Below are 22,752 nucleotides of genomic sequence, written 5' to 3'. Positions count from 1 at the left end.
CAAAAGAAGGACAAGAGGCATTGTATTTTGGCCTTCTATGTCCAAAGATATAGAGAAGGAAACTAGCATGTTCAGTTTGCAACAGCACAAAATCGCATCAACAAAAAGAACCACTTCAGTTACACCAGATTCTAGAATTACCATGGGTGAAGGTTGCTACAGATATTTTCGAATGGAATGGTCAATATTACTTAGTGTTAGTAGACTTCTAGTCAAATTGGTTTGAAATTGACCTACATTCTAACTTGATATCCAGCATTGTCATTACAAAATTGAAGAGACAATTTTCTGCCCATTGTAGTCCGCACAGTCATGTCTGACAATGGTGCACAGTTTGCAAGTCAGCAGTTTAAGAAATTTGCTGAATCTTGGGACTTTATTCATATTACTAGTAGTCCTGAATATCCACATTCCAATGGGTTAGCTGAATGTGCAGTTCAAAGTATAAAATGTTTGTTGGAGAAATCCAACAGAAATGGTGCCAATGTTTTCCTTAACTTACTCAATCTCAGAAACATTCTTCGAGACAACTTGCTTGGTTTATCTGCTAAGATATTAATGTCCAAACAGACTAGAACAACTTTACTAATCAGTAAATAATTGTTAGTACCAAATGTAAAGAACAACAGAGTAGACAAGGGTAAACTTTCGAGAAAACGTCAGTCACAAACGTACTGCGATAAGATCAGTATATCCCTTAGACCATTACTACAAGGAGAAGTTGTGAGAATGCAAACATCTACTATGTTACTAAAAATGTAATAAATTGTTTTCTAGTCCTGAAGAGCTTTTCTCCCCGGGTCTCTGCTGAAAATGAGCCAAAGGCTCAGCCAGACTAACCCGGTTAACAAATGTAAAATAAATAAAAAATAAATAATAAATAAAATATAACTTTGTGAGAATCGTGAAGAATATTTGTGAAGAACCGAGCTTTTACATCTTAAAATCTGAAGGAATGGATTTCAGAAGAAAGCAAAGGCATGTGTTACCTGTTTCCAAACCAGTGATGTAGCTGATTGCCTGTGCGGATGACTCTAATTTGCAGAGTGACTTTACACCTGCTCAAATTCAAAAGGACAGTGTGCTTCCTTCAAATAAATTTGATGCAATCCCTGATGTTCCAGTTGTGAGAGAATCCTCAGATACTGTCCCTATTGCTAAACACAGTCAGAATTTCTGTGTTACCAGATCATGTAGAATTTCCAGACCGAATCTTAAATACACAGCGACATGGACTTGAACTCAGTTTTGTTTATTAAAATGTTGATATATTGTTAAGCTCTCAAAACATCTGTTCTCCTATTTGCATGTGGAGCAAAATTAAAGAGGAAGGATGTACATCAGTGTGTATATTGTACCTAGTCAGCCACTGTAGTCAGAAAGCATGTGGATATAAATTACTGTGCATGTGCGAGTTAAGTGCCAATAGAGTGAGTGCAAGCTTGAATGGAGATGCACATGTGAGTGTGTTAGAAGTAATGATTGAGTCAGTAAACATATGAAGTTTGAAGTATATGTTCTAGTTACAGCTCCCGATGTGTTTCTGTACAATAAATGACTTGGACCCATATCGTGCCTCAGTGCTTCATTTGAATACAGAAGACGTGTGACAAGCTCATCATCATTTAAATGCATATACCAACATACTTCAGTAACCTGCTCATGTCTGCTGATTATGAATTAAATGTATACACCCATGTAGTTCAGTACGCTGGTCTTGCCAGCACATCATTTAAAATGTATATACTCACATAGTTCAGTAACCTGTTCTTGTCAGCTCATCAGTTAAATGTATATACCCACTTAGTTCAGTAACCTGCTCTTATCAGTTTAACATCATTTAAATGTATATACCCATGTGGTTCAGTAACCTGTTCCTATCAGCTCTTTGTCATTTAAATGTTTATACCCATGTAGTTCAGTAACCTGCCATTGTAAGCTTATCATCATTTAAATGTATATAGTGTACAGTATAGCATATTATACAATGACCCCCATTAATATTCCAAAACGTGCATGCTGATTGGCCAGCGTGCCTGTCATAAATCCTACAATATACCAATGGAAAAAGGTCCGGTTGACCGGACTTTTTTCCGTTGGTATAAAGCGTCCAAAACCTTTTTTTTTTTAATAAATAAAAAAAAAAAGAAAGAAAAAAAATGGAACAATGGAGATTTTCTTTTCTCTACTGCTTCCATTTCAAAGCATTGATTTACTGGGTATGTGTAGGAATGCAAGTCCCATACGCATGCGCAATACATCAACACAAGGAAGCAGTATACCACCACCGGCAGAAGAACAGTAATGCATCGTTATACAAAGACATTATTTAAGAAAAGTAAGTATTTTTTTTCTTAAATAATGTCATTGTATAATAGCAATAACTGACTCTGTGGTTGTGGTATACTGAAATTTACCCACGGTTGGCTTTATTTAATCACTCAGGCTTCATCCTCATGATTAAACCACGCCAGTCATGGGTAAATCTACAATATACCATACCACATCATTTTTTATTGCTTAAGTATTGTATAGTAAATATAGTAGAGTATCTAATGATAAAAGCCTCTGCATTATAGCTTTATGCATACCCTCTGGCAATAACTTATCAACTCTGGAAAGTAACCTATCATGGTTGTCAAAAAATATCTCTGGAAACAGTAATATTTGGTGATGTCAACACTGACTTGCAGAAACTTTCCCCACAGATAGCATAAACCTATTTGGATTTTCCTCATCTAATTACTCACCCAACCTTTACTTGTTCCACAAACTAAAATAGCTCAATTATTGACTGAATTTTGGTCTTCCATCCTAGCAATTTCTCTGTATCCGAAACACTTCCAGCCAGTGATCACCACCCCATTTGCACAACTAGACCTAGCCCCCATTCATGCAGACAATATACCTACAAGACAGTAAGAAACCTATCCATCCTTGACCAGCAGGCCTTTACAAATATATTAAACACCATTAATTGGTCCTTCCTTAAATACTTACTGCTAGATAATGCAGTTGAGCAATTTAATTCCATATTCTTAAACACCTTAGACAGTTTAGATCTCACCAGAAGGAAAACGAGTCAAAACCAACTATACTTCTTGGGTTTCTGTCAATACCAGATCACTCAAGCAAAAAAGAGGCAAGGATTGGACAACTTATCTAAAACATGAGACTCATAATAATTTACAGCATTTCAAAGTATTGCATAATCTTGTAAACAAATGGGTTAATTTAGATAAAAAACAATTCTATAAAAAGCCACAAGATCAGCAAATCCAGTTTAAAAAAGTTTTGTACAGTATCAAAAAACCCCTACACCCAGGAAGTCAGTCCTCCCCCCAACTCTCCTGTGATAGTACCTCCCCTGACATAGCATCTCAGTTTAAATCTTACTTCATCGATAGCATAGGTCATCACTAACAAATTCCCTCCATCGCCCTCTACAGTCTCTCAGCCTCCTTTCACCTGTTAGGCCATACTTTCCCTTCAACCAGTTCCCACTTCCTTCATCAAGTCCCTCTTGTGCAAGCTCAGATCATGTTGCCCCTCTGCAGACAATCTTCCTAATGAATTCCTAAAAATGGCTGCTGACTCAATTGCCTACCCAGTCTCCATAATCATTAATAGATCTATCAGGGAAACCCCTGTTCCCTCCCTGTGGAAAAAAAATTCTTCATCCTTTCCCTCCACAAAGCTGACCCCTCCACAGAAAGTTTTAACTTTAGGTCAGTTGCTATTCTTTTACCACTATCAAAATTTCTAGAAAAATATATCCATAAACAACTTCTTCAGTACCTACTTGACAACAATCTTCTCTCTCCCACCCAACATGGATTCAGATCAGCACACAGCACTGTCACTGCTCTACTATCCTTTACTGACACTGTCAACAAAGCTCATGACTCAGGAAACTTTGTCTCTTCTCTGTTCTTAGATCTATCCAAAGCCTTTGATACTCTCTCCCACCCCAAACTATTATCCCAAATATCTCTTCTAGGCTTAACTAAAACATCCTTACAATTGCTCACTAGCTATCTCTCTAACAGATATCAATCTGTCAAATGGAACTCTAACTTCTCTCCTTACTTACCAGTCAGCACTGGGGTACCCCAAGGCTCAATACTAGGTCCACTCCTCTTCAACATTTTTATTAACCATCTTCATACTGCCAGCAAACAAGCCACCCTAATTCAATATGCCATGACTCTACATTAATTTGCTCTTCCAGGAATCTTTTCTTATCTGCAGGGTTTAACTCAAGGAGCATTCAATTACATTGAGTCTTGGCTCACCTACAACTATCTACTACTTAACACCATACCTCTCAACTGTTCAGATTTTTGCCTCATATTTTTGTTCCATTTTTCATAAATTTGTAGTTTTCTAGCAAATTAATAGCAAATCATTAAAGATTAAAGTTAGAAAATAATGACAGACTTCATACCCTTCAGAAAATTCATGTGAATGCAAAACCTGTTATTCTATCAACTTTCTAAGTTTGTAAGAGCAATATTTAAAAATTGCCCCTATTTTGGGCCTTTGTCCACTTTTCTTTATGGCTGTGTCCAGATTTCTTGCTCTAAGAGGTTGAGAGGTATGCATAATAGAAAAATAAATAAATAAACTTCTACTATTTTACCCAAACCATTTTCTCCAGATACATCTAACTTTGCTTTTACTTCTCTGAACAATACTTCAATTGATGTGGTTTCACACACAAGTTGTTAGGTGCAACTATTGACAAAAATCTTAAGTTTGTCCCACATATGAGCAACAACATAAAAAAAATTATAATCAAAAATTGGGCATGATGTATAGGACTAAGAAATTAATCTCCAACTCCGACAGAGTAATGCTTTCCACCACCTAATTTTTACCCTCCCTTCTATACGCTTCACCTATTCTAACCAATCTTCACTCTTCCCTTAGCCAATGTTATAATAAAATGGCTAAAGTTGCCACTGGCCAAGCCCACTACTCTTACTATAGCTCTGCTCTCAAGCCCCTATATTGTCTCAAACTACCCAACTTCTCACCTTTAACCAATGTTAACACATAAAATACTGTACAACTTCTCATTTTCATAAACTATATCATCACTGCTTGAACACTATAGTCCATCCTGTGACCTACACTGTTCTCACAAGTATCTATCTATTTACAGACCTCAAAGATCTAATGGTGTTAGTCTGTACTCTCACTGTGTTATCAAATCATGGAGTAGCATTCCAGAATGAATCAGACTTATACCCCCACTACTATTCCTTCACGTTTAGGCTGAAAGAACATCTGACCATAATTCGATCTGCCCATGCTCCTTGCCATCTTAGTCCTTTTGTCCATTCCCTTCCCCCCCTTTCTTAATAGACTTTTCTTGATTTCTCCTACTTCTCTTCCTGGATTACCTACTTTCTAGCCTAAGCTTTCTATAATTCCTTAACCCTCTAATGTTCCTTCTCTCGATTCTTGCACTAACCTTTATCTATCCCAGAAATTATGACTGAAATGTATTACCTAAGTCTCTTGCCAGAAATCGTATGTAGTTTTTACAAATTATTATTTATTCTATAAAATATTTGTCATGCATTATTATGTAACATATTTATTAGGAACTATCTTCTATCTTCTATATAATCTATGTTCATCTGTATTGCTTGTTTTATATTTGCTTATATTCTTCTTTTATTGTATCCACAAATTGTACTCCTGTGTAATTGTCTTAGTATTTGTAACCAATGTTGATTTGTAATTCTGTTTAAATTGTACTGTGGAGATTTTTCCCTGGGCCTTCACTGAAAATGAGCTCATACATAGTCAGACTTTCCCAGTAAACAAATGTCAAATAAATACATAAATAAATAACCACATTGTTCAGTAACCTAGTCTTGTCAGCTCATTATCAATTAACTGGATATACCCACATAGTTTAGTAACCTGTTCCTGTCAGCTCCTCAACATTTAAACATATATACCCATGTAGTGCAGTAACCTGCTGTTGTCAGTTCATCATTTACATGTATATACCCATGTAGTTCATCATTTAAATGAGGGGATGTGCTCACAGCCAGTCATCTGTTAGCCCCACAGATGTTAGCCAACATGGCCATGACTAATGGTTACCTTGTTCTCACAATGCTAGCACTTCTACAGCAGTATTGATTGTGGAGGAGTCCACAATCAGGAGAGGTTGTCCCAAAGATCATGGTCTTCGCCATGCTTATAAATTTGCTAGCAGATGTTACTCTAGGTCACACAACACATCAGCACTGCAGCAAGGTCAGCCAATGTGACTTCTGGAAGAGCCAGCTATCATAGGTGAGGATGAGCACAGGAAGCTTAACCCTCTGTCACAAATTACCTGAATTTGTCCAGTAGGCTGAGCCATGGTGCTGGCCCACATGCTGAGGCTGTGTACCTGCATGTATGCAAACTCACACACACACACAAATTGTGTGTGTGTGTGTGTGTGTGTGTGTGTGTGTGTGTGTGTGTGTGTGTGTGTGTGTGTGTGTGTGCACGCGTATGTGTGTGTAAAATTAAATCTCTCAGAGTGGGTGTGTCAGCTACTTGGGGCAGGGATACGAAGCATTGGGTTTACAGAGATGGTGCTGGAGGACTTGGCTTGGACACTTGGCTGAGGACCTAACCCTACAGCTGTACCAGTGGGGAGTCTTACTGGGGACCTGCAGGGAGACAGTAACGAGACATCTAGACCCCAGGCTAAGTGTGTTCCCTGTGTGCTCTTAAGGGAAATTGTACTTGATGCAGAGAGGTCTGCATCTGGAAATACTGAGTGTATCCATTTGTATTCCAAGTGCACGTCCCCTCTCCAGTGTCACTGGTGAGGATTCAGGCTGCTTGATTACTGGCCCAGCATGCAGATGACACATATTGATGGCCAACATTAATTGGTAGTAGTGGTGGGCATCATACTACCCATAAATGCACTTTTTATTTTTCTACATCTCAGCACTCCAACTCAAATACTACCCTGTAAAAGACATGAACTCCTGTACTCCCTTAATTCAGCTGTGAAATGATGATAACTGTGCCCTGCTCTTTGTACATAGTTATTTGGTTGCCTATGTCTGATGCACAATGTGGCTAGCATATGCATGGGTAAGCAAAGTCTGGTATGTTGTACGCATTATTGTTACTGTATGTATCTGCTTAGCTCTTGTATAGATAGATATGTTGTAAAGCTATGTGCAATGTGCTGCCTCTAACTGGCATAGTTATTTTCTGCTCCTGGCTCTTCCTCTGACTCATCTGCCTTACTTGCTTCTGCCTGTGGTGCTGGAAACTGCAACCCCTGCAAGAGGCCACCCTGCTGTAGCTGCATTCTAAGTATCATAATAGGCACCATAGCACACATGATCATTATTTTTTACACATCACCATCTGATATATACAGGCAGTGAAAGCATGACATTAGCAGCCCAAACACATGATCTGTAATGTTTCTAATCTGTGATAGTGCATGACTTTATCCGTGGACAGTTTGACTGTATGGATTTCTGATGGGTGTCATAAGCTAAGATTCTAGGGCATATCCAGCATCACCCATGTAATGGCCCCATGAAAGTCACTCCTCATAAACCACTGATGCCCCAATGCCCAACTGAGGCATCATTGACAAACTCACCCAACTAGACTTCAACCGTTATATCATTAGTGGGTCGCTAACTGGCTCACTGATAGAACTCATATAGTCAAAATAGGGGAATCCACCTCCAACAGCAGACCTGTACCCAGTAATGTTCCACGTGGATCAGTCCTGAGACCACTACAGTTTGGAATCTATTTCACTAAAGTACAAGCAAAAACTAAAGGTCTGTGGCTGACAAAGTTTGCTGATGACTGCAAACTGAGAGCTGTCATAGAATCTCCAAATGATGTCAACATCCTACAAGAGGGTCTTACACAAACAAATGATTGGTGCAAAAGTCATGGCCTTAAACTCAATGCAAAACAATTTATTATCATTCCTTTCAGTAAAAGCAATGTTGCTGCTAACTACCACATCAATAGCAACACCTTAAGTATGCACTCAGTGGTGAGACACCTGGGCATACAGGTTGACACCAACCTTGCCTTTGACCATCATGTCTCCACAGTGGTAAGAAGGGCATTCTATATTGCTCATCTTATAAGTAAGGGTATTGCCTCCAGAAAAAAAGAAGTCATAACCTCCCTGTACTCTTCCCTCATCAGGCCAATAATTGACTACAATGCCCCTTTTAGTATGTACCTTTCTAAGCACCTTCAGCAATTGCAGAAACCACAAAGGTTCCTCACAAGGATAATTCAAAACCTTTACCATCTGTACTACGGAGATCATCTGAAATCACTGTCACTTTATTCTGTTTTATACAGACTACTCAGAGGTGATCTCTGACTTGCATATAAGGCAATCTGTGACCCTGTGTTACTGGAAATGCTTCATATCCGAAAGTCAAATGATGTATAGGTTACTCACGCTAAAGACCTTAACCTGGTATGTGACATTAATAAAACCTGCTAGAAGGACAGATTTGTGTCCCAGAGGTTACCACATCTTTGTAACAGACTTCCACTTCAAGTCAAACAGAGCACCTCATTGGCCCTCTTTAAACGCAATATGGATGATAGGATGGGTGACTGTAAATTCACTCTGGGAGTTCTACCTGTGTCCCTCTTGGACAGGGGCAATAGGTGCCGATCATGGAAATAAGGGTAAGAACTTAGCTAGGCCTGTAAGGACCCTAGGGCCATTAGCCTAGTAACTTTCTATGATCCTATGATAAAGGTCACTTGTGTGTCATATGTAGGACTCATGAATACTAACTCAGTGGCCTGCACACACATATTATAGATGACACCATGTGCATTACAAACCACCTGGCAGTTGATGGAATGAAACTTTTTGTGGCTCATATACCTCTTTCTCAGTTAACCAGGTGGAGCTTTTATTTCAATATGGAGACAGTCTATGGCCAGCAGAACCTCAGAGAAATGGGTTATGGCACAGAACTCACACATGATGTCTGCTCACTTCTCTAGGGTACATGGAAACCACATATCCCCCCCCCATAATTTGAAGCATGAACATCAAAGAATTGATGGAGTATTCTCAAGCCAGATGCCTGAAATACCACCCCCTCTTGTGTCAGGTCCTGTAGCTAATGTAAAGCCATACATACCCTTGGTATCCACTATGATGTGTACTCCACATCTTCCACAGGGCTACAGAAAAGGTCAATACATGTCAATAATTCCCCCAGGTGTCCATGTCAACATGGTACTGGTCCACTATGTAGGTGTCTTGGAGGACATGAAAGTTTAACCATAGTTGGATGATCCTTTGCCTCCTAGGGTGATGTCTCACACCATTGAGCAAAACAGCTGCAATGAATGCCTCTCGCAGATGTTCATTTACAATGACTGCTGCAACCCAAGCATATTTGCAAGATGTGCTCTCCCCTAAGAAAGGCATAAGGCCAAGTCAAAATTTAAGGCAAGTGCAATGTCACTGATCTACCTTGAAACAATTCTGAATCACTCCATAATTTTTTGTGCCTCATTAGCATACTGGACACTTCATTTTATATTCCTTAGCACATAGCACAGCTGACCACATTACTTAGCCTGGCCAAATCTTTTAGTTGTGTTTTCTGAATTACACCAACCCTATGCACTGTCGCTCGTTATCCACTTACCAGGCTAAGTGTGTTCCCCGTGTGCTCTTAAGGGAAATTGTACTTGATGCAGAGAGGTCTGCATCTGGAAATACTAAGTGTATCCATTTGTATTCCAAGTGCACGTCCCCTCTCCAGTGTCAGTGGTGAAGATTCAGTCTCCTTGATTACTGGCCCAGCATGCAGATGACACATATTGGTGGCCAACACATATTGGTAGCAGTGGTGGGCATCATACTACCCATAAATGCACTTTTTATTTTTCTACATCTCAGCACTCCCACTCAAATACTACCCTGTAAAAGACATGAACTCCTGTACTCTCTTAATTCAGCTGTGAATTGATGATAACTGTGCCCTGCTCTTTGTACACAGTTATTTGGTTGCCTATGTCTGATGCACAACATAGCTAGCATATGCATGGGTAAGCAAAGCCTGGTATGTTGTATGCATTATTGTTACTGTATGTATCTGCTTAGCTCTTGTATAGATAGATATATTGTAAAGCTACGTGCAATGTGCTGCCTCTAACTGGCATGGTTATTTTCTGCTCCTGGCTCTTCCTCTGACTCCTCATCTGTCTTACTTGCTTCTGCCTGTGGTGCTGGCAACTGCAACCCCTGCAAGAGGCCACCCTGCTGTAGCTGCATTCTAAGTATCATAATAGGCACCATAGCACACATGATCATTATTTTTTTACACATCACCATCTGATATATACAGGCAGTGAAAGCATGACATTAGCAGCCCAAACACATACTCTGTAATGTTTCTAATCTGTGATAGTGCATGACTTTATCCCTGGACAGTTTGACTGTATGGATTTCTGATGGGTGTCATAAGCTAAGATTCTAGGGCATATCCAGCATCACCCACGTAATGGCCCCATGAAAGTCACCCCTCATAAACGACTGATGCCCCAATGCCCAACTGAGGCATCATTGACAAACTCACCCAACTAGACTTCAACCCTTATATCATTAGTGGGTCGCTAACTGGCTCACTGATAGAACTCATATAGTCAAAATAGGGGAATCCACCTCCAACAGCACACCTGTTACCAGTAATGTTCCATGTGGATCAGTCCTGGGACCTTTACAGTTTGGAATCTATTTCACTGAAGTACAAGCAAAAACTAAAGGTCTGTGGCTGACAAAGTTTGCTGATGACTGCAAACTGAGAGCGGTCATAGAATCTCCAAATGATGTCAACATCCTACAAGAGGGTCTTACACAAACAAATGATTGATGCCAAAGTCATGGCCTTAAACTCAATGCAAAACAATTTATTATCATTCCCTTCAGTAAAAGCAATGTTGCTGCTAACTACCACATTGATAGCAACACCTTAAGTATGCACTCAGTGGTGAGACACCTGGGCACACAGGTTGACAGCAACCTTGCCTTTGACCATCATGTCTCCACAGTGGTAAGAAGGGCATTCTATATTGCTCATCTTATAAGTAAGGGTATTGCCTCCAGAAAAAAAGAAGTCATTACCTCCCTGTACTCTTCTCTCATCAGGCCAATAATTGAGTACAATGTCCCTTTTGGTATGTACCTTTCTAAGCACCTGCAGCAACTGGAGAAACCACAAAGGTTCCTCACAAGGAAAATTCAAAGTCTTCACCATCTCTCCTATGGGGATCATCTGAAATCACTGTCACTTTATTCTGTTTCATACAGACTACTCAGAGGTGATCTCTACCTTGCATATAAGGCAATCTCTGACCCTGTGTTATTGGAAATGCTTCATATCCGAAAGTCAAACGGTACATGAGTTACTCATTCTAAAGACCTTAACCTGGTATGTGACATTAAGAAAACCTGCTAGAAGGACAGATTTGTGTCCCAGAGGTTACCACATCTTTGTAACAGACTTCCACTTCAAGTCAAACAGAGCACCTCATTGGCCCTCTTCAAACGCAATCTGGATGATAGGATGGGTGACTGTAAATTCACTCTGGGAGTTCTACCTGTGTCCCTCTTGGACAGGGGCAATAGGTGCCGATCATGGAAATAAGGGTAAGAACTTAGCTAGGCCTGTAAGGACCCTAGGGCCATTAGCCTAGTAACTTTCTATGATCCTATGATCCTATGATAAAGGTCACTTGTGTGTCATATGTAGGACTCATGAATACTAACTCAGTGGCCTGCACACACATATTATAGATGACACCATGTGCATTACAAACCACCTGGCAGTTGATGGAATGAAACTCTTTGTGGCTCATATACCTCTTTCCCAGTTAACCTGGTGGAGCTTTTATTTCAATATGGAGACAGTCTATGACCATCAGAACCTCAGAGAAATGGGTTATGGCACAGAACTCACACATGATGTTTCCTCACTTCTCTAGGGTACATGGAAACCACATACCCCCCCCCCCCATAATTTGAAGCATGAACATCAAGGAATTGATGGAGTATTCTCAAGTCAGATGCCTGAAATACCACCCTCTCTTGTGTCAGGTCCTGTAGCTAATGTAAAGCCACACATACCTTGGTATCCACTATGATGTGTACTCCACATCTTCCACAGGGCTACAGAAAAGGCCAATACATTTCAATAATTCCCCCTGGTGTCCATGTCAACATGGTACTGGTCCACTATGTAGGTGTCTTGGAGGACATGAAAGTTTAACCATAGTTGGATGACCCTTTGTCTCCTAGGGTGATGTCTCACACCATTGAGCAAAACAGCTGCAATGAATGCCTCTCGCAGATGTTCATTTACAATGACTGCTGCAACCCCAAGCATATTTGCAAGATGCGCTCTCCCCTAAGAAAGGCATAAGGCCAAGTCAAAATTTAAGGCAAGTGCAATGTCACTGATCTACCTTGAAACAATTCTGAATCACTCCATATTTTTGTGCCTCATTAGCATACAGGACACTTCATTTTATATTCCTTAGCACATAGCACGGCTTACTTAGCCTGGCCAAATCTTATAGTTGTGTTTTCTGAATTACACCAACCCTATGCACTGTCGCTCAGTATCCACTTACCTCACACAACACAGTAAAGGTTTCTCAATCTGGTCTACAGTGTGTGACTTTTTATGTGGCCAGATAAGGCTGTGCTTTCTGTTTTGCATGCTCCAAGGATAGCCCTCAGGGCATGTGCAGTAACATGTTGACCAGGTTAGCCCTCAAGGCATGTGCAGTAGCATGTGGACCTTTTTTGTTAATGTTAATGCAGTGACATTTTGGTCATCGATTTTTCATGTAATTGCTATAGAACACTACTCTCTCTCTCACACACACACACACACACACACACACACACACACACACACACACACACCATACACACACACACACACACACACACACACACACACACACACACACACACACACACACACACACACAGACACACACACACACACACACACACACACACACACACACACACACACACACACTGCTGGTGTGATCTCTAACTGTATACTAGCAGCAGTTCCCTTCTTTTGAATGACTTTTCCATTCATTAGTTAGTATATGTAAGTTGGAGGATGTGGGGGACTTGCCCCCATGTTGGGAGGTGCAGAGGGCTTTCTGCCTTGCAAAAGACATTTGCAGTTTACTTTTTCACCCTTTTATGTTGTGGCCACTGTTTCTGGCTTTTCTGGCTTTTTTAATGTATGGAGTTTGTTTTGTCAGTTGTGCTTCCATTCTAGAAGTTGAGATCACACATGCTCTTGGGGGAATGGTGGCTTGCTCCTCGTGTCTACTACAAAAGAAAAACTTTTGGGATTTTTTGCAACCTTGGGAGTACTTCTGTTTTGAATTCTGACCCTCCCAAGGCTTTAGATAAGTTTGGGTAAAATAACTACATATTGGATAAATGATGTATAGTTATTGATGGCAAGGACATACATAACTTTATACATCCTTGTGGCCTATGTGACATACATAATGTAATGTAATCAAAACATTTAAACCTGACTAAAACAACTAGTATGTAAGTATGAGAGGTCTACTATGGAGTAAAAAAAACTAGAGCATAAACACCACTAATTAACACTACTAATTAGATTTACAGAACTAAAAGCAGGGTATTGGTGATTATCTGTAAATTGATAAAACCTTTATATATGGGTGCCTAAAACATGTTTTAGTATCAGTCAAAAGGTATCAATTCAGGCCACACTGGTATTTCCATTGTGCATCTAGACATTTACTTAGATATAATGTAGAGCTCATTTTAAGGTTGTATCTTAAAGCATGATGTAACTTGTTACAAAGTTTCTAGCATACACATGGCAAGAATCTGTATTTGTTTATAGTTTTATACATTTCATTCATTATCCAGCAGAAGTTCTAAATGAAGATACACAATTATGTGAATTAGCAACACTTTAAACTGCCCTGAGGTGTAGATGTGTCTCTGTACATCCTGTCATGGACTGCCATGTCACCTATTACGGATTCCTGCCTAATTCTTATTGATTGCTAGGCTAGGATCTGGTGCCCCCTTGGCTCTGAAATTAATAAAGTAGGTAGTGACAATAAATGATTGTATACTTCAATACAAAGGTAAAGTGGAAAGCACAGGATACTATCTACAAAATAGATTATTGCTGTTTTATTTCACCCCTTTTCTAGGTCTAGTGCAGACACACACACACACACACACACACACACACACACACACACAGATTTACTGAATATAGGCAGCAGATGTATTCTGTATTATGTTGTGCAGCAGTTCAGGACAGTCTACAAATATTTTGGGAATATAGAAAAATGTATGACAGCAGATTTGGCTAACCTGATCAACAGAACTCATGCTCTTAGTTATAATAATGCTACTGATTCTACCCAGTACAGCCACTATGTATCTAATGATACTCTGTCAGTTAGATAAACCGTGGCCTGATATGTTTTATTTTCACTTCTCATTATCACCCCCTCCCCACACACAAATACCTAATTTAAACTGGTTGCAAAGGCACCTTCAAACAGTAGAGTCTCAAAGCTTACTTTAATTGCTCATAATTCATGAAAGTGGGCCAAGGTATCATAGTCCCATCGAAATTACTGGGGGAAAGCATACAGCTGGGAAGGTGGCTGATAGGAATGTAGGAGCATGCACAAGAACAGGAAGAGGAGGGGACCATAGAACGTTTTTTTGGTAGTTATGGGATGGGATAAAAGGAGATAAATTGTTAGAGTACAAAGAACACCCACCCACTCACCCTTCCTCATAAAAAGCAGGAAGTAGTGCAGCTAGCACAGAGATGGGTAGGACCTGGCTGACTCATGAGTGACCGCACAAGCGATTGGGAAGGAATTGGATGCTTTTTCACATTGTATTTGTCCAGGTTTTGCAGCCATGTAGGCAGAAACATAGACTTGGAAATCTGCATTTGCAGGTGAGTGAGCCTGGATTGGGGAGAGAGAGTGCAGTTTTGGACAGCTTGGCCATCTCTGGGCAGGTTGCCACATGCTGTAGTAAACAGGCTGGGGTCCACAGCCAGGGGACCCATAACACATTCCCTTCAGCCATTGATATTGCCTGAATGCAGCTAGGGGACTATTTGTTGTCAGTTACAGATCCTTTCAGACACTGGTGTTGGTTGAACATTTTACAGGAACTGAAGATGGTGGCTATTCCCTGATTGTTTTTTTTTTTTGCTGCCTTCTAAGTTCAGCCCTTTGTGCAAATCTGAATATTTGATCTGATCTGTGATTGGCATTAATTTTTAGAACTGACTCTGACCCTGATTACAACCATGAATTGACCTGGTTGGCATAATAAACACATGACTGTGGCCATTTCCTCCAGTCAGATGTGTAGTGTGGTTATTGATATATGCATGCTTATTTTCATTCTGAGTCAAATATTTTTCCAGTGCCCGATCCTTCTACTTTATACTACTCAGGATCACAATGGAACAAAAGTCTATCCTGCCAAGCAATGCACGTAAGAAAGGAAACAATTCTGGAAGCCAAGAACATCAAAAAAGCCAGCAGCATGCATACAGCAAGGAAATGTTACTGGCTTTACCTTCAAAACTGGTGCACTCCATTGTCATTAATGACAGTGAAGCAGACTGTGACAATCTACAGTTCTGAGAACTGTGATCAGTTTTTGCTCATAATTCAACTTTGCCCTCATAGAATTTGTGATTTTGAGAAAAACTGGGGCTTGTTAAAAAGCGATACCTTTCAAATGTGCATGGGTTCACAGGATGTCCTTGACTTTCACTCATATTTTTATTTGGCTAGTCGTAAAATGTGTGGTTTTCTGGCAAATCACTGAGGATTGTAATAATGACAGGCATTTGAGTATCAGACATAGTATCCTTTAGAAAATGCACGTTAATAGAAAATCTGTTATTCTAGCAGCTCAGGCATAATATTTAAAATCTGTCCCTGATTCTAGGCTTTCATCTTCCTATTATTTTTGGCTTTGTCCCTGATTAACAAAGAGGTGGAAACTTGTGAGTGATACAGTAAACACATTCTAGCTCTTAGGACAGATAGACTTCTTTTACTTCAGAAAATGCATATTAAATCAAATTAATTTTACTTTTTCAGCTTTCTAAAACAACAGTACTAATATTTAAAAAGTGTTCCAGGGTTGCCACTTTTCAAATTTCAAAAATGATACATTTTTGTAGAAATGTGAGATTTTGCAGGACTGATCATACCCACAGCTAGTGCAAATGAGATAGCTTCCATTTTTTTGCCAAAATAAAACGTTATTCTTGAGACATTAGAGTTTCTTATGTTGTTTCATATTATATAATAGTGAGACGTTTCAGATACAAAATAATTGTTTTATGCAACCATTAAAGACAACTTAGGAAATATGTTTTGTTCTAAAGTCTCAGATCATTTGCCTTTTTTTTCGTTTTTGTTGCGGGACAAAATTGCCCAAATTCCCAAACCTCTTAACTGTCCCTGATTTCCAGGACGTCCCTGATTTTGACTCAGATTTTACCTCTGTCCCTCTTAGTCCCTCCTAAAACTGTTGACTTTTGTAGAAAGGTGGTGAATTGCAATTCATTACATTTAATAAAGTATGACAGTAATTAGAGATATGGGCTTATTTTACTTTAGAAAAACGTGTATTTCAGATTCTGTCATTCTATCAATATTTCAAGTTAATAGTACTAATATTTAAATACGTTCCTGATTCTCCCTGATTATTTCTGGATTTGTCCCTGATTCTATTGACATTTGTGTCTGATTCGTTGAGACCTATGCAAAAACGGACTGTTCTGCAGCCAGGAAGAGAGAGAGGCGGTAACCCTAATTTCTGGTTTAGGATCATGATTATTTCCAGAGTTGTGTCTACTTACTGGATGTAAGAAGCTGAGAGCTACAGTGAAGACGCAAAAGTTTACAATTCCACAACCTCGCCAGAGGTGTCAGTCGTGTATCTCCAGGCATACTTGCTGAACTCAAATAAATCCATTTTGGGACCAGCACTCAAGAAACATCACAGGTCTTAGAGACCAGTTTACAATATATGTGCCTTTAAAATTAATACGCCCCATCTTTACTAATTACAGAGAATTTGAGAAATACAATTCCTTCACCTTGGCAAAGGTTTTAGCAGGCAGTTACTATACTAAAATGAGTAAATTTTGTCTGAGTATCTCTGAGAAGAAATATTATGGTAAGTAAAGCAATTCTTTCTCTCTCCAGTTTGCGTGCGTGTGTGTGTGTGTGTGTGTGTGTGTGTGTGTGTGGGGGGGGGGGGGGGGGGTTACGAAATCTTAGTTTAAAATGGCGTAATGAGCACCACAGTCCTCAACTAAATAGGGACAAATCTCAACAGAATCAGGTACATATCCAAAAATAATCAGGGACACTTTTTAAAGTATTAGTACTGTTAACTTGAGATGTCAACAGAATAAGATAATGTGAATTGGTATGCATTTTCTGAAGTAAAATAAATGTATAACTCTAAATATTGTCATTTATACAGTGTAACTCCCCACCAGGTCTCTAAAAGTCACCCGTTTTAGGTAGGATTAAGAGTGACAGAGACAAATTTTTGGTCAAAATCACGGATATCCCTGAAAATCAGGAATAGTTGAGAGGTCTGATGTGCACTATCCGCGATCCTGTTGAATGCATCGTTCTTCCCTTTTGAAAAGCTGGACTCAGTTTGATTTAACACTAACTGCTCTGCGCAGTCATTATTTCTGACACTATCAACAAAGTTAGGCAAATGATTTTTATGTATGCATGTATGTATATCTGTGTGTGTGTGTGTGTGTGTGTGTGTATATATATATATATATATATATATATATATATATATATATATATGCATGTGTGTGTGGGGTTGTATATAAATATGTGTGTGCACACACGTATATTTAAAACCATGTGCCAGTATTGATTCCTAAAATAGTGGAGCGTCCAATATAAATGCCGCATTCCACTTTTTAAGGTGATTAATTAGTTAAATTCCTTGGTGGAGTACAATGAGTGGTGGTACTACAGGTAAATATAATGTCTTGCCCTGTTTAGAAATTATATGAATAATGGGGATTTGAAGAGTATTCTCAGTTAAGCACAAGTTGGGACAACATTCTACGAATGAGCTTATGTCCAAGGTACATGAGATGGTCTGCTAACAGCTGTACCCAGCCTTGACAGGTATTACATGCGCTTTGTTAGTGGATTTTAAAATTCAACTGTTTTACCGCCAGAGTTGCAGCTGTCATACTCATAACCTACATTGACAGTCTGAAATTATAACTACTTAATGCGTTAAACTTCTCCTACCTATTCATTCTGAGTTGTAACATCTCCATCACGTCGCTCATGCTACTCAAATCTGCAGATATAATACAAAATTCCCATCATAGATAGACAACCAGACTCTGAAAGGGACAGGTTTGCTTACCTTAAATAATAAGACGGAAAGGGACAGGGGCTAGGTTGGTATAAAAAGAGCCAGCATTGTAAACCACTCGGCTAACAGACTAAGAAATGTTGGTAGATGTATTTAGAATTCATTTGAAAGGCACTTCAGTGTTGTACCGTAGGACAAATATATATGCATGCATATATACCTGTCTTGTCTATCAATATAGTACTTCGCTGTCTCTTATATGGTCTCTGCACTCAAATGATATGAGTATTTGCAATGCTCTTGTTTGGTATCCGACGCTGCTGTAAGTCACGGTAGAAAAGCTGTTTGATGATGGCGATAATAATAATAATAATAATAATATAGCTCAGTTTGGACTCTGTAACCGGTCCAAACTGCAAAACAAGTTTTGGAGACAGAGGCGCACCGGTTAGAATAAGGGACCTACAGTTATTGGTTCCCCAGTTTAATTCTCGGTTAGGGTACGCTCTGTGTGGAATCTGCATGCTGTCCTACTAGAGTATGTTTCACCAGGCGCTTCAGTTTTCATCTATGAAAGGAAACCGGGGATGTGCCCTTAGAGGATCCTTCCAATTACCCATGTGTCGTGCAATAGACCAGCATCTTACCCCTACCAGTTGTGCCCATTAAGAGAGCCCCCAACTCCGCTGAGACCCTCAGCTGAACTGAATTAAGCTGGTTACCAAAGATGAAATAAATGAATGAAAAGCTGATCATGCCAGCATTAACCTATAAGAGGCGCAGGTCTCATTAGTGCGTCTACCTCCCGTGCGAAATTGCAGAATAAAAGTGAATGGATGAAAGTTAGGATACATTACATATTTTGGTTACTTTGTTGCATGGTTTAGTATACTGTTTTCCTCCTTACCTATGTAGAAATTCGTCACTGTTCTCATCTGTCTGTGCTTTGTGATCACATATATTACCAAAGAGTTGCCCACTAGTCCTACTAGCATGATGAGGGCAAAGAAAAGTGGCACCAGCCAAGCATCGACCAGCAAAGGTGGGCTTCGGTTGGAGAGGGTGCTGTTGCATCGTGTATTCTGTAGGGATGACAATCCGGAACCCTCTAGGGACTCCCAGTCGGAATCTGTCTCTCCAGAACATAGTGACCAGGTGTAGGGCACTAATGCAGAGTTATTTGAAGCATTGCCTGAGCTCGCCCCAGAACCGAAGTCCATCTGCAGAAGGTCCATCAGAACTGGATCTACCGACGTTTTGGGACGTGATTATTTTTCTGTGGCTGCTAAATGTACGCGGTTTCCTTCTCTAGTCTCAAACCTTTGTCAGTCGTCCATCGATATGCAAACTACCAAGGTTGTGGCACTAACTTTTATAGGAAAAATATTTGTTTGGAAATCGACAAACAGTATTTTCATATTTGCTGTGTTTTGAAGCAAACGATGCGGAGACGACTTATTTTGCATTAGGCAGGTGATTGGACGTGATTCCTCACATATTCTGAGGAGAAAGATACAAATGTCCTTCTCTTCCGTGTTGTCAAGTTTTGTTTTGCTCAGCACAGCATTTACAATCTTAACAATAGTACATATCCCAGTTTACGCTGCATTAAGTATTGACTGAGGGTTCAAAGCACGTATGTTTTGATGGGATCCAGTGCAGGATCAGAATCAACGGTTTTCACCTTCCAGCATCAATGTAGTGCAGCAGTTCTAAACTAATTTCAGACTTAGCTCTTGCTAGGGCACTCAAACCAGCGTTGATATTCCAGGCAACAAGCCAGTTTGTCGTCTACTAATAGAGCAAATTCCCACAGGTGGTCCTCTCAAAAGTTCTTGGGGGCTTAAATGTTGTTGGCAGTTCATTCAACTGAAGTAGATCACAACGTAGTAAGAATGGGCGGGGGGGGGGGGGGGGGTGCAAACGTTTCCACTTTGTGTCCAGTAAGCGTACTTGAGAACTAAGTAAGAAGGGGTTCCAGAAATCCCAGCTGGAAATGAGGATGACACAGCATGATTTTGCAGTGTTGCTTACGTGCTTCTGTTAATAAGAAGTGACGTGAGAGAACTCAGCAGTATTTGGAGCCAAATAATAACCAGATGCGTACAGCAATCATTTAAACAGGTCCCTGCACCTACATACAGCGTGAAGGCTAGCCGGATAGGTACACAACAACAACAAATGTACAACTGCTGAGTGGGTGGCGTGGGAGAGCCAAGCTTTGTATGTGCTCCTGGGTTACACAGAACAAACGGATGCAGTTACTGCTTCGCTACAAGGCTGCTGGTTGCAGCTGTAGGAGGGATACGTTGCAGTGATAAAATCCCTTTATTGCAGTCGGCAAACTTTCCTGTTCATGCCTTCATGAACAAGTATTTAATATGAGCAGCTACATCCCCAAATTTTAACATCTTCCCTGTACACAATTCGCTCAACAGCGCTATTATGGGAAACTGTGGACGCAGCAGAATTCTGAAAGCATACCTCTCAACTGTCCCTTATTTTGATTGAAATTTAGGTCTGTCCCTCTTAATCCCTCTTAAAACTGGTTACTGCTGGAGAAAAATATTGTGAATTGCTCTTAATAAATACTGATAATAATTGCAATTACAGAATTCTTGCAGTTCAGAAAATGTGTATTAATTCAGAATCTCTTATTTTGTCTCAAGTTAATATTGCTACTATTCTTAAAATACCCCCCGATTATCTCTGATTATTTCTGGATCTATCCCTGATTCTGCTCACTTTTGGTCCTGACTGGTTGAGGGCTTTGTCTGAAAGTATTGGGTGCCAGAAAATCACTGTCACTTTCCTCAAACGAGCAGTTACCAAAGTAAAACGACCTCATCATTATTATTAACGTTGTGAAGTGAAGTGCATTATTCAAATACAGACAAAAATGGTACAGTGGGGCACACTACGCAGAGAAAGAATGCCCCCTCTTCATAGACTTAAATTTGTACTTTGAATACTGTTGTCACTTCATCTATAGCTGACTAGCATTTCCCTTAAATTCTATAATCATACCCTTTGTGTTAAGGCAGGGCAGGTTATACGTATTAAGGGCAAGCAGAACTGACGGCTCAGAGACGCGTGCAAAAGTAAGACATCAGAAGAATGTTAAAAAAAACACTTTTCCTACTGCCTTAAAGTCAACACTTACTGCTCTAGAAAAAACATGTAAACTGGGTTAAAGTAAGTCCGGGATTTATAGATCGTGCTGTGTGTGGAGTCTGCACATTCTCAGATTTGTTTGGATTTCCATCTTGTTACATGACCATCACTACTACCTTGCTATCACATACTAGCATGATGTATAGGTGCTAGTCTTACTGGAGTTGTCTTTTCTATGCAATAGAGGCGCACATACAGTCAGTTTGCAGTAACCCAACCACCTATTGCAGACCATTTGAATAAAGAAGGGCAAGGAAGTGCACGGGTGTAGCCAGAGATTTACATTTTGTACTCAGACCTAATGTTGCTGCCCCCACCATCCACTTGTCATTTTAAAAATGTACTCAGCCCTCAACGTGCTACCCCCAGATACATGGGAAGAAGCACGTTATTTTCAACTGTTACAATTTATTTCAATAAAAAGCTAGTTTTAGAGATGTATTCATTTTGCACAAGAATTCTTTTTGTACCGCTATACTGTGAATATTTATTTAAACAGTTCTACACATTCTATGCTTTTTGAGTGTTGACATTTGCAAGAGATACTCAGAAAAAAATACTAATTTCAGTATACTGAGCATGCCTAGCTTCACCCTTGAGTGAGGGTATTATTTGCGAATATCGTAGCAAAGAATTGAACTTGCGAGATTTTAGCTGTGAAGCAGCAACACTGTATGCGGCGACACTTTCCCTCGCCTATTTAGCAAGGGGTTGAGACTGCTGATTCTTACGCATGAAATTAATTGGTAACCATTGATTTACCTTCCAGAGACAAGGAATATGGAGAGGGTGGTTAAGAAGAGGGCATATTCACATTTGTCTTAAAATTGCAAATATTACTTTTAGACACCTGCATTCAGCTACTTCTATCCCACCTGTAAGCATAGCTTTCAACCTTACATCTCCAAAATGAGGAACACTCACCTTCATAATGTGGAACAAATGGGCAAAATGTGGAACACATACTAATGGCATGCTAACAACTTCAACTAGGAAGGTCATAGGATGCTTAAAATATGCTGGTTTTTACTTATAAAGAAGATCCTTTAATGAATTAATATGATTAATTTCTA

General features: G+C 39.7%; 1 protein-coding gene across 1 annotated transcript in view; it reads right to left on the bottom strand.

Moving 5' to 3' along the window:
- Nucleotides 1–20,812, bottom strand: part of LOC122795874 (G-protein coupled receptor 54-like) — an 818,582-nt gene extending 797,770 nt beyond the window's left edge. Inside the window, exon 1 of the mRNA XM_044064291.1 lies at nt 19,413–20,812. Within this exon, the coding sequence (XP_043920226.1) occupies nt 19,413–19,740 (328 nt within the window). The 5' untranslated portion in view covers nt 19,741–20,812. The remainder of the gene's footprint in view (nt 1–19,412) is intronic.
- Nucleotides 20,813–22,752: the final 1,940 nt, after the last annotated feature.

The sequence above is a fragment of the Protopterus annectens genome, chromosome 2.part2 (assembly GCF_019279795.1).
Source record: "Protopterus annectens isolate FY-2018-M chromosome 2.part2, PAN1.0, whole genome shotgun sequence".
NCBI lineage: Eukaryota > Metazoa > Chordata > Ceratodontiformes > Protopteridae > Protopterus > Protopterus annectens.
This window is presented reverse-complemented; position numbering and strand designations above follow the sequence as displayed.